This window comes from Setaria viridis, chromosome 5, assembly GCF_005286985.2.
Source record: "Setaria viridis chromosome 5, Setaria_viridis_v4.0, whole genome shotgun sequence".
NCBI lineage: Eukaryota > Viridiplantae > Streptophyta > Magnoliopsida > Poales > Poaceae > Setaria > Setaria viridis.
Genome location: NC_048267.2, coordinates 675,900 through 688,515, shown reverse-complemented (window position 1 = coordinate 688,515; position 12,616 = coordinate 675,900). Strand labels below are relative to the sequence as shown.

At 53.2% G+C, this 12,616-nt stretch overlaps 4 protein-coding genes across 4 annotated transcripts; all 4 read left to right on the top strand.

Moving 5' to 3' along the window:
* On the top strand, positions 1–2,031 carry LOC117855933 (cytochrome P450 71A1). Its single transcript, XM_034738332.2, has 2 exons — positions 1–1,125; positions 1,225–2,031. The coding sequence occupies exons 1-2, from the start codon at positions 160–162 to the stop codon at positions 1,840–1,842; spliced, it is 1,584 nt and encodes a 527-aa protein (XP_034594223.1). The 5' UTR covers positions 1–159; the 3' UTR covers positions 1,843–2,031.
* Positions 2,032–3,656: 1,625 nt separating this feature from the next.
* Positions 3,657–5,715, top strand: LOC117854466 (cytochrome P450 736A117). The gene is made up of 2 exons (XM_034736666.2): positions 3,657–4,730; positions 4,848–5,715. Exons 1-2 carry the CDS (start codon positions 3,816–3,818, stop codon positions 5,463–5,465), a joined length of 1,533 nt encoding a protein of 510 aa, XP_034592557.1. The 5' UTR covers positions 3,657–3,815; the 3' UTR covers positions 5,466–5,715.
* A 3,263-nt stretch (positions 5,716–8,978) lies between these two features.
* Positions 8,979–9,323, top strand: LOC117854467 (cytochrome P450 736A117). The gene has a single exon (XM_034736667.2). It carries the CDS (start codon positions 8,979–8,981, stop codon positions 9,321–9,323), a length of 345 nt encoding a protein of 114 aa, XP_034592558.1.
* Positions 9,324–10,395: 1,072 nt separating this feature from the next.
* Positions 10,396–11,085, top strand: LOC117859038 (cytochrome P450 71AP13). The gene has a single exon (XM_034742209.1). It carries the CDS (start codon positions 10,396–10,398, stop codon positions 11,083–11,085), a length of 690 nt encoding a protein of 229 aa, XP_034598100.1.
* Positions 11,086–12,616: the final 1,531 nt, after the last annotated feature.

Genomic DNA, 12,616 nt, shown 5'->3' with positions numbered 1-12,616 from the left:
CCTACAAATAGGTTCTAAAACGAAATTTACTTACACGTGGACAACAACAATCAGTACACGTACACATGAAAGCGGCGTCATTTTTCTCTTGGATTGTACACCGCAGGATGGCACTTCCATAGGCCTACAGATCACGATTCCCTGATCGACAGCGCAGGCATGGCCGCCGCTTCACTCGTTGCGCTGCTGCTCACCGTGCTCATCATACCTCTGCTCTCCTTCCTTCTGATCGCCGCCAAGAGGCCTTCTTCTCGCCTGCAACGCGGCGATGGACGGAGGCTGCCTCCGTCCCCGCCCGGCGGCCTGCCGCTCCTCGGCCACCTCCACCTACTGGGCCGCCTGCCGCACCGGGCGCTCGGATCGATGGCGGCGTCGTGCGGCCCGGTGATGCTCCTGCGCCTCGGGCAGGTGCCCACCGTGGTGGCGTCCTCGGCGGCCGCCGCGGAGGAGGCCATGAAGACCCGCGACCTCGCCTTCGCCAGCCGCCCCAGGCTTCTCATGGCCGACCGCCTCTACTACGGCACCCGCGACATGGTCTTCGCGCCGTCCGGCGAGCGGTGGCGCCAGCTGCGCCGCGTCTGCGTGTCCCGCCTCCTCAGCCCGGGCCGCGTCCTCTGCTTCCGTGCCGCCCGCGAGCAGGAGGTCGCTGCGCTGCTCGGCCGCGTCCGTGCCGCTGCCGCGGCCGACGGTGCCGCCGTGGTGAACCTGAGCGAACTCCTCATCACCTACTCCAACGCCGTCATCTCGCGCGCCACGTTCGGCGACGGAAGCTACGGGCTCGACGGCGACGACGGCGGAGGAGGAACGAAGCTGAGGAAGGTGTTCGGCGAGTTCGAGGAGCTGCTCGGGACGGTACCGATGGCGGAGGTGGTGCCGTGGCTGTGGCCCGTGGACGTGGCGACGGGGCTGGAGCGGAAGGCGAGGCGCACCTCTGAGGAGATAGATCGGCTTCTCGAGAGGGTCATCGCCGATCATCGCCGCCGGCGTCGTGGTGCGCGGCGGGTGGTCGGAGACGGAGAGGACGATCGCAGGGACTTCGTGGACGTGCTGTTGGACTTGAGCGAGACAGAGGAAGAGGTCGGGGGAGTCCAGCTCGACACGGTCACCATTAAAGCCACCGTCGTGGTATGCCTATTACTGTGCGCAAGCGCAACACACACATTTTTTTGACGACGAGATGCAATTTGACGGGAAAATGAGGCATGGTTAATTGGTTATACATAGGACATGCTCGTTGCTGGCACTGACACTTCGTACTCGCTGCTGGAATGGGCCATGGCGGAGCTCATCAACCACCCGACCCAGATGCGCAAGCTCCAGGACGAGATCCGCGCCGCCGTCGCCGGCGGCGTCACCGAGGACGACTTACCTAGGCTACCATACCTCAAGGCCGTGATCAAGGAGACGCTCCGGCTGCACCCGCCGGGACCTCTCCTCCTGCCCCGGGAGACCCTCGAGGACACCGAGCTGCAAAGCTACCACGTCCCGGCTCGGACGCGGGTCGTGATCAACGCGTGGGCGATCGGCCGGGACCCGGCCACCTGGGGGGAGAACGCCGAGGACTTCATGCCGGAGAGGTTCGCGGCGGACGGCGAGGCGGAGTACCAGAAGATGGGGCTGGACTTCAGGTTCTTGCCGTTCGGCGCCGGGAGGAGGGGGTGCCCGGGCGTCGGGTTCGCCGTGCCGGCCAACGAGCTGGCGCTCGCGAGCTTGCTGTACCATTTCGACTGGGAGGTTCCAGGTGGAGGGAGGCCGGCGGTGGTGGACATGACCGAGGTGAACGGCCTCGCCGTACGTCTCAAGAAAGCTCTGCTTCTGGTTGCTAAGCCGTGGCCTCGCTGACAAACTGATCGTGTGTTTGGCTTAGCATACCAACACTAGTGGATCACAATAAGTCACGAGATAATTCCCTATTTGACACGAAAATGACCCGTTTCTTTCTTGGTCCTCAGAAAATTTTCGTTCCCTATTTAACATTGAGTTCAACTTTCATTGCTTATATAACACTCTGTTGGATTTTCCATCCGTGAACCGTTAAGTGCCATGTGAAAAGACGATTTTGCTCCCATGGGTCCCACCACCCTTCTCCCTCTGCTCCACACCGGCCCGCCGGCTGCTGTGCCCCCGCAGGAGGCTGAACCCCGTCGGCCGCCGGGCCCCTTGGGAGGCCATGTGGTCACGGGAGGCCGAGCGCCGCCGGCCGCTGTGCTCCTCTCACGCTGCTCCAGCTGCCGTTCCTGCCCTCCGCGGCGGTGGCGACGGGGACGACAATGCAGGCGCTGGCGAGGCCAAGGGCTGGGTCCTCATGCTCCTCTTCGCCCAGCTCCTGCTGACGTTCCTGCCCTCCGCGGTGCGGCGCGGCGGCCCGACGCCCTAGGCTAGAGGTGGCAGTAGAGGAGGAGGAGGAGGAGGAGGCGGGGGCCAAGGGTATCGCCGCGGTGGGATCAGCTTCAAGAGCTGATGTGACATCATCAACCTCAGCCTCGTGCTCTTCGCCATCCTTTGCGGCCTCCTCGGCCGTTGCAGCGGCGACGGCGACGGGGAGTCCTCCTCCGACGCGGCTTCGTCGTCGAGTGCGGCCGGAGGTCGCTGCCGCCTCGAGAGCCATGGAGTCGGAGGAAGAGTGTCGAGAGGCTCCCTAAGATGCCGGAGGTGGTGGAGGAGGAGAAGCTGCAGCCAAGGGACGTGGTGGTCACGCCGGCGAGGAGCATGTGGTGGAGCGTGGAGGCGGAGGACGCATTAGCGGAGACTCGGAGTCGTTGGATTTGTTTCTAGAACAGGAGGCGGTGGCGGTGGCCCCGGCGAGGGCATCAGGTGGAGCATGGAGCCGGTGGACGTGATACCAGAGCAGGAGAAGCGGGTAGCGCCGGCGAGTATCAGAAGGTGGACCGGTAGGATGTGTCTCTCGCACTGCCTGCGGGGGGGACGTCACGGTGGCGAGGACGGACTCAGGGAACTGGGCGAAGGGCTACGACTCGTTCTACAGCGTCTATGCCAACCTACCTGCACCAACAACCATGCACACACGGTGGGGATTCGACGGATGAAGAGCAGCCCGCAGCCGCGTGGCCTCCCGCTGGGGCACGGTGGCCGGTGGCGCGCGGCCTCCCAAGGGGCCCGGCGGCCGACGGGGCTCGACCTCCCATGGGGGCACGGCAGCAGGCAGGCTGGTGTGGAGGGGAGGGAGGAGAGAAGAGGTGGGAGAAAGGTGGTGGGGTCCACAAAGGCAAAATCATCTTTTCACATGGCACTTAACGGTTCACGGATGGAAAATCCAATAGAGTGTCATGTAAGAAATGAAAGTTGAATTTGGTGTTAAATAGGAACAAAAATTTTCCGTGGATGAAGAAAAGAATGGCTACTGTCAAATAGGAAGTCACGGGCCACATTGGCTGTCGTGATTGGGAGCCATCAGCCATGGAGGATCAGGTTGATATCGACAGGCCAATAGGCCGTGCATGGTGGGCACGGAAGACACAGGAATCCGCGACGTGCAGTGCTTTGGCTCCAGCAGCCGTGGCGTGCTCCATTTGTTAGCATCTCGCCATCGAACTAATTTGTGAGGCCATGAAAGATCCAGAACCTCTTGAAACTTAGTTATCTGCGGTCGCAAAGATCGGAACGAACGTTTTCCATTTTCTAAAAAAATCCTCAAATTTGTGCTGCGACCACACAACACAACGTGGCTCCGATCATGCGGTGTGATTCACACCGGCCATGGACATGCGTGTCAGGCTCAACTTGTCTCGCTCTCGATCATTCCATTTTGGACGATACCAGCAGCAGCAGCGAAGCTGCCAAGCCCCTGTGCAATCATGGACGTCTCACCGTTTGTTGCACTCCTGTTCGTTGCTCTCCTCTCCCTACTCTTCACCACTAGGAAGAGGGGTTGTCCGTCGAGAGGGAATGGCCGGCGATTGCCTCCGTCGCCGCTGGGGCTTCCTCTTCTCGGCCACCTGCCCCTTCTTGGCTCCCTACCGCACCGTAATCTCCAAGCGATGGCCGCCAAGCACGGCCCGGTCATGCTCCTGCACCTCGGCCGCGTGCCCACCGTGGTGGCCTCGTCGGCGGCGGCGGCGCAGGAGGTCATGAAGACCCGCGACCTGGCGTTCGCGAGCCGCCCGAGGGTGCGCATGGCCGAGCTCCTCTTGTACGGCCGCGACATGGCCTTCGCCCCCTACGGCGAGCGCTGGCGCCAGTCGCGCCGCGTCGGCGTGCTCCACCTCCTCAGCCACCGCAGCGTCCAGTCCTTCCGCCACGCCCGGGAGCAGGAGGCCGCCGCCATGGTCGACCGCGTCCGCCGCGGCGCCGACGACGTCGTCAACCTCAACGCCGTCCTCATCTCGTACACCAACGGCGTCATCTCCCGCGCCACGTTCGGCAACGGTGGGAGCTACGGGCTCGACGGTGGCGAGAAGCTCGCGAAGGTGTTCGCCGAGTTCGAGGAGCTGCTTGGGACGGTCACCATGGGGGAGTTCGTGCCGTGGTTGGCGTGGGTGGACACGCTGATGGGGCTGGACGCCAGGACAGCGCGCATGTCCGACGAGATGGACGCCTTGGTCGAGCGGGTCATCGCCGACCACCGGCGGAGGCGCCGTGTCGGCCGGCGGGAGGGGGAGGGAGACGATCGCCGGGATTTCGTGGACGTGCTGTTGGACGTCAACGAGGCCGAGGAGCACACCGGCGGTGGAGTCCTGTTTGACGACGTAGCCATCAAGGCCATGGTCCTGGTACGTGAGTGATTAACCATGCATTCTCTTCCAGAAATTAACATATTTGTATGATGCTCGTAATTTCGATTGGAATCCGGCTCGATCGATTTTAATTTGTTTGTTACGCATGTCCAGGTCATGTTCGCCGCCGCCACCGACACGACCTACACCGCGTTGGTATGGGCCATGGCGGAGCTCATCAACCACCCGCACGAGATGCGCCGTGTCCAAGACGAGGTCCGCGCGGCCGTCGGCGGTGGCGACCACGTCGCCGAAGATCACCTGGAGAACCTGAGCTACCTGAAGCGCGTGATCAAGGAGACGCTCCGGCTGCATGCGCCGTTGCCACTCCTCCTGCCCCATGAGACGACGGAGGACACCGAGCTGCTCGGCTACCACGTTCCAGCTCGCACCCGTGTCATCGTGAACGCCTGGGCCATCGGCCGGGACCCGGCGGCGTGGGAGCGCCCGGAGGAGTTCATGCCGGAGCGGTTCGCCGCCGACGACATGAAGGCGGACTACGTGCTTGGGCAGGACTTCAGGTTCGTGCCGTTCGGCGCCGGGAGGAGGGGGTGTCCTGGGGTCGGGTTCGCCGTGCCATCCATGGAGCTCGCATTGGCAAGCCTGCTGTACCACTTCGACTGGGAGCTGCCGGCCGGCGGGCCGTCGAAGCTGGAGATGGACGAGCTGAATGGGCTATCGGTGCGGCTCAAGGCGACGCTGAATTTGGTTGCCAAGCCATGGTCTCCCTAAGTGCATCGCATCGGCTTACGTTCGGACGATGCACAATAATGTGGTGATTGATCGGCATATATGCCCATTTCGACGGCAGATGATTGCTTTCTAGCATGTAGCTTGCCACTTGCGAAGAGGCCTTGGCCAGATCAAAATGCTACAGTACAGATCTCTTGCTGACTTTTGTCGGCATTCCCCCTGAAGAAGCTGTTCAATGCTTGCTGTCTATTGTTCACAGGCCAAAATGACAACAACATGATTACAAGCAGAGACCTTTCATCCCATCAAACAAGATTACGAGCAGAACATGATTAGCATAGAGCATAAGCTACAGAGTGCATCACAGTACAATAAAATAACACAAGTCTTAGACAGTACCACAAACAACCCAAGTCAGATACTAGAAATGCTGATACCACAGTACAATAACACAAGTCTTAAACAGTACCACACACAACCCAGGTCAGATCCTAAGAAGTGCTTATACACAGAGCAAACTAGGTCCTACAAAGTGCTGCCAGCTGCAGTAACTAACTTTACAAGAACGTGGTCGATGAGACATAAGGAACTAGGTACTTTGATCCAATTCAATATCAGGAGATCCCATTTCCTTGAGGATAATTATTTTCTCAACCCTTTTGTTCTGAAAATACATGTATACAAAGAGTAAAGATATGCATGAAAATTTGTTAAAAACAAGAACTGAACCAATCTGTATCATTATACATTGTTGGTTTCCTCATTGGCGGGAAGGAAACATTAGGGGGTGTTTGGGAGACGGGGCTAAACTTTAGCCCGTGTCACATCGGATGTTTGGACACTAATTAGGAGTAGTAAACATAGGCTAATTACAAAACTAATTGCACAACCCCTAGGCTAAATCGCGAGACGAATCTATTAAGTCTAATTAGTTCATGATTTGACAATGTGGTGCTACAATAGCCATTCGCTAATGATGGATTAATTAGGCTTAATAGATTTGTCTCGTGATTTAGCCTAGGGGTTCTGCTATTAGTTTTGTAATTAGCTCATATTTAGTCCTCCTAATTAGCATCCGAACATCCGATGTGACAGGGCTAAAGTTTAGCTCCTGTCTCCCAAACACCCCCTTAGTCTGAAGGTTTTGGTAATAGGACAAACATTATAAGCAGGAACTTCCCACTATTTATTTGCTAGATTACTTTGGAATGGTAGTCTATGAGGGGAGGAAAATAGCATCTTCTCAGCAATACAATTTTAACATCCGGGCTATATATCAATAAACATGGACTATCTGTGTACATACAAGTATGAGAACCTATATTATTGCTTGTCCGTTCATTCTTGGTGATAATGCCGCGACGACCTTCAAAGCCTTTGCATGCCAACAATGTAGAAAATTAACATTACTGATCTTAAGATCTGATAGCCTAATGACATGAACACCTAAGAACTCAATTAATTAAGGACTTAATAGCACTGACTTGTAGATTAGAAGATGCCCTTAGGGGCGCTGATGACCCTGTGCCTGCTTGAGGAAGCAGGCGTGGCGAGGGTGAACTCCAGGGGAACGGACACCATCATAGGTGGATGGTGGTCGGCGTAGGTCATCTAGTTTGTACCCATACCGAGATGATTAGCCTAATTTCGTTGGAACCAAGGGTTCCCTTCTTATAGTATAGACCGTCCTAGGGACCAGGCTATTAGTTGGGTTTGTTGCCCCTTTGACCAGGACAACGTGGGTGTCTGTAAACCCCTTAGGACTCGGTCCTCTTTGACTAAGCCAAGATCAATTCCAACACTCTCCCCCTGATCATAAGGCTTATCTTCATCATTTCCACTTATAGTAGAAAAAACATACGAGGTAATGTGTCACAACAGTTAATAAAGCACCACTGCAACTTCACTGCCTACAATGTGTCAATCTACCTCTATTGGATAGTTACTTATTCATAATGGGAAATGACCTTCTTACTTATGGTCCTTATGTGCATATTGTTTTCAATTTCATTATGTGCACTTAATAATAAGAAAATCAAGGATTTGAGATCTCAATTATCCTAAAATTATAGGTTGTCGCAATCCATAAAGCCGGCATAAATTGAGACAAGCCTTTGGAAAGAGACTTTCCACTTTCCCTTTCGAAATGTGGTATGCCACAATTCAACGATCTCTCGTGATGCTTATATTCCACTTTATCTTATAATGTCGGCAACACCCATTTATGTTAGACTTAGCCAACTCCTTTTGAACACACATTTCGTTACTTTGCACTTGATCATTGTTCACCTTTGCACTTAGTAGAGTGAACTCAAAAGTCCTAATCAATGCTATATGTGCTTAAACAATTTGTCTTAGGGATTGCTCCCCCACATCTTTACTAGCATGATCACAGAAGATAAACTTCTTTGATCAGATTGCTCCCATTAGTCATTCAACTGATGAGAAAATCGTTGGATTCTTGTCATCGTTCTAAATTTGTGAAGACTTTTCTAATGAGAGTCAAATTTGTGTGTATGGATAATTATCTTATTCATATTGCTTATAGGGTACTGAAATTAGTCGAAAACTTATAGCTGAATAGGGATATTACATAAACAACATTGATATTCACAATAAATGCGACAATAATGTACTAGTCGACAAGGCTAATTGCATCTTAAAATTGATCTTAGGGTTCATGATTAGGCTAACCTGGCTCTTGATGCCAAATGTAGAAAATTAACATTACTGATTCTTAGGATCTGATAGCCTAATGACATGAACATCTAAAAACTTAATTAATTAAGGATGTAATAGCACTTACTTGTAGATCAGAAGATGCCCTTAGGGGCGCTGATGACCCCGTGCCTGCTCGAGGAAGTAGGCGTGGCGAGGGTGAACCCCAGGGGAACGGACACCATCACAAGTGGACGGTGGTCGGCGTAGGTCATCTAATCTGCACCTATACCGAGATGATTAGCCTAATCTTGTTGGGACCAAGGGTTCCCTTCTTATAGTATGGACCGTCCTAGGGACCAGGCCATTAGTTAGGTTTGTTGCCCCTTGACTAGGACAACATGAGTGGCTGTTAACCTCTTAGGACTCTCCTCTTTAACTTAAGCCAAGATCAATTCCAACAAACAATACTCATTCTTGGTTGCAAGATCTCAGTATCTGGTGATTGACGGCGCGTGGACAGGGTTGCAAGATGCGTCACTCAAGCGGCAACGCTAAAGTTGCTGTCTATAAGTAGGAGTTGGCCACAACAACTGACACTGCTCCTAGTCTGATTACGGCGCAACGACGACCACAGGCGCCAATGGCCATCATCCTCACTACGCCTTGTCAAATATACGTGTCCGTATTTTATTTGCAGGCACTGATCGATGCATGCCGGCCACTCGCTTAACCGTCTCGGCATCCTTCTCTCTCTCCAACATGGCCGTCTCACTTGTTCTCTCGGTCTCGGCTTCAAAATATTTTGATTGATCGTGTCGTTATTCATTTGAGCATGAACAGGACGTGTTTGCTGCCGGCACTGACACTTCCTCCACGGTGTTGGGATGGGCCATGGCGGAGCTCATGAACCACCCGCACGAGATGCGGAAGCTCCAGGCCGAGGTCCGCGGCGCCGCCGGCGCCACCACCAGCCACGTAACCGAGGAGCACCTCGATCGACGGGATGCCGTATCTCAAGTTCGTGCCGGAGTGGTTCGTCGACGACGCGCCCGTGGATTACTGCAAGTGGGGCAGGACTTCCGGTCCGTGCCGTTCGGCGCCGGGTTCGCCGCGGCGACGATGGAGCTCGCGCTCGCAAACATGCTGTATCACTTGGATTGGGCGCTGGCGCACGGCGGAGGGAGGCAGGGGACGCGGCATTCAGAGAGGAACATAACTCGCCGCGTCAGGGGATGATTCAGATCGATGGCGGTGCCATGTCCTCCTTGAGCGTGCTCATCAGCTCTAGAATAGAATTAGAAAAACACAAACACGCATGTCGAATCTAGTACTCGAACCATGTGGCAATATTATGCTGAAGCTGTACACACTTTCATTCAGACTTGTACTCATAGTACTGTCAGGACAGTCTGTAAATGTAACCATGGCAGCAGCACTCACTAGATGGATATATCTCAGTATCTCAGCGAGCATACGAGCAAATACTATAACAGAAACCATGCAGAAAGGAGAGGCGGGACAAGGTAGAACCAAAACTGTTTTCCATTTGTATTAGCAGATCGAGTTGCGAACAGAGAGACAAAAACGCATTGCATAACAACAGTTGCTGAAAGCTGCACGCTCTATCTAGCTATCTGAAACATGCAAGATCGAAAAAACCCTCCCCATGCTGAGACCAAGAAGTGGCCTCCCAATCCCATCCCCACCCTAGGAAAGGAAAGCTTTATGTATCTACGTACGGTTCATCAGCCTGGCGACCCGCGTCGTCAGGAGATGATTCAGATGGCGGTGCCATGTCATCCGACGAGTCTCCCTTGTCCGCCTGCAGGCTCGTCTGGTTTATCCACTCATCAACATACTCAACCACTTTACGGTCCTTCTCCTCGTCATAAGACAAAATCTGCTGATTTGCATCTGCATGCAAAAGAGCAGTAATTCTAGATATCACGCTCGAGTTACAATTCTAGATATCGAGTGCTATCTTCAGACAAACTCAGTTCTATGCTGCAGTTAGTCAGTTACAATTGGAGACAGAAAAGGTGATTTGGCTCAGGCTTTGTATATGCAGTCTTACACACAAAACCTTTTGCATTAATTCAGCAAGTGCACTATCAAGTTCCCGCACACTGAAAAGCAGAACGATCGATCAATTCAGCAAGAGCACTACGCAATCACGGTCGATGAAAAGCCAGTGCGATTAAGATTTCTGCACATCGATGACTGAATGGAACGTACCATCAGAAGGATGGTCGCCGGGTGGTGGCACCCAGGCGTGGACGAAGCGGGAGGATTGGAGCCTTAGCTTCTGATGATCATTATCTACGACTCATTCGTCGCAGAGGAAGTACTCGGGGCGGTTGATGAGGGTGCTGCTGTCGGCGGCCCTGATGAAGAGACGGTGGGAGGCGGAGTCGGCGACGTCGATGACGGTGAACAGCGGGGTGAGGTTGGCGCGCAGCACCAGGGAGGAAGGGCGCGGCGGGGGAGGATGCTCCGGCGCGGCGCGTCCATGAGGCGGTACCCTCGGACTGGGATGGAGGCGAGGACCACCCACCGGCGCTGGGGCGGCGCCTCACCGGAGTTCTCCGCTGCTTCCTCCGCCTGCTGGCGGCCGCGCGACGACTCCGGTGCCTACTGGAGTCACCACATCCCGGCGGGCACGCGCGTGGTGATCAACGCGTGGGCCATCGGCCGGGACCCCGCGACGTGGGAGGACGCCGAGGAGTTTCTGCCGGAGAGGTTCTCCGGCAGCGCCGTGGACTTCAGGGGGCAGCACTTCGAGCTGGTGCCCTTCGGCGCCGGCAGGAGGGGGTGCCCCGGCCTCGGGTTGGCCGAGGCAAGTATCGAGATGGCGCTGACGAGCTTGCTGTATCATTTCGACTGGGAGGCCGCCGGCGGGACGACAGGGCCGTCGTCCTTGGACATGACCGAGATGAACGGAATCTCCGTGCACATCAAGTCCGGCCTGCAGCTTGTAGCTAAACCATGGATCCCTTAAGCTGTTACTACTAGTGTATGGATACTCGGTTATCGTACTAATCTCTTGAGCTACAAGATTTGCCTTACAATATAATTGCAGAATTTCTTAGTTTTCGCGGAGGTATGATACGAAAAATTAAGGCAAAATTTCAGCAATGCCGTTGCACGATGATTCGCATCCAAAACTGTTTCAGAAATTGGGGGGAACACAAGCAGAAAACTGCTTGGAATAACCAGGCCAGGCAATACTATCTGAAATTCACACCCCCAAACCCAAAGCGAAGCTCCAGCACTCGTAGACAGTGTACGACCATCTTGGCTCATCCGTGAAACGGCATGCTTTTTTTATAATATATACACGACGCAGAAAATGTGTTATATATACTAGTCCATCAACCCGTGCTCCCGCACGGGCTAATTTTTTTAAAAGCTATTGTATTTGAAAATTATTTAGAAATTAAACTCCTAACTAATAATCAAAATTGATTACCTACTACTCTCATATTTTTCCAATATGTCAGCATAATACTTATATCGATATGTACCTATCTTTGTCCAGTTGTGATTGATTTTTAATTAATAATTACTCTATGCACTTTTTCATCCATATTCATATTTTTTCCATTTTGTATCTATTGACGCCGGATTTCGTCATCAGTAGAATCGGCGCCAAGGAGGAAAGAAGTCGAAGAAGTACGGATGGGAATCGGTCAAAAGGTGTTATAATGCGGAATCGGTCAGTAGCTTTTACTTCGCTTCAGGGTGAATGCGCCAGATTCCCAATCGGCAATCCTTTGCCGATAAGAAATCGGCCGATCAGGAAGGTGGACTAAGGTGGGCCTGTATGGGCTTGGAAAGATGGAGGGATAAGGTGGAGTTCAGCCCACGAAGCGTGGGGTAATTAGTTTAGCACGGATTGTGCTTGTAGATATTTGTTTTCTGTTTGAATTAGGGATAGAGTTCTAGTCGGTTAAGAAGATTATTTGTACGGGGGTATAAATAGCTACCTTTGTAAATCTGTAAAGATAACAATCAATCAATACAACAAGTTACTTTATTCTTCGTACTTACTTTCGAGCAGGCGACTTCGCCGTCACTTTTCCTTCTCACGAGTTCGTGCGGGTTGGCAGGGCTGCATCATCTTGATCTCCGGCCGATTCTGTAAGTTCCGTTTATCGAGTAATATCTAAGCTTTAACTTCCGGCGCATCGCTGTTGTTTCGTTTAGATTTATTCATCAGTTATCGATATCAACTAGATTCATAGGTTTTTACCTGTTTTCCTAGTTTTTATCACCAGTTATCTCGCTAGGAATCGGTAGTATCGGCTTTCATTGCTTTCTGTTGTTAGATCCATTCGTTGCCGATTAGATCTTTTCCTAGTGCTGTTATTACGCGCTTTGTACCGATTACTTTAGTATTTTTCTGTCTACAAAGCTACAGGGATCGTGTTGTCTTATAACCGATTTCATCATCACAGTAAATCGGCCGATTTGCCGATAAGCTCTCTCGATCGGAAACTTAGCCGATCGTAGTTACTGAATTTGACACG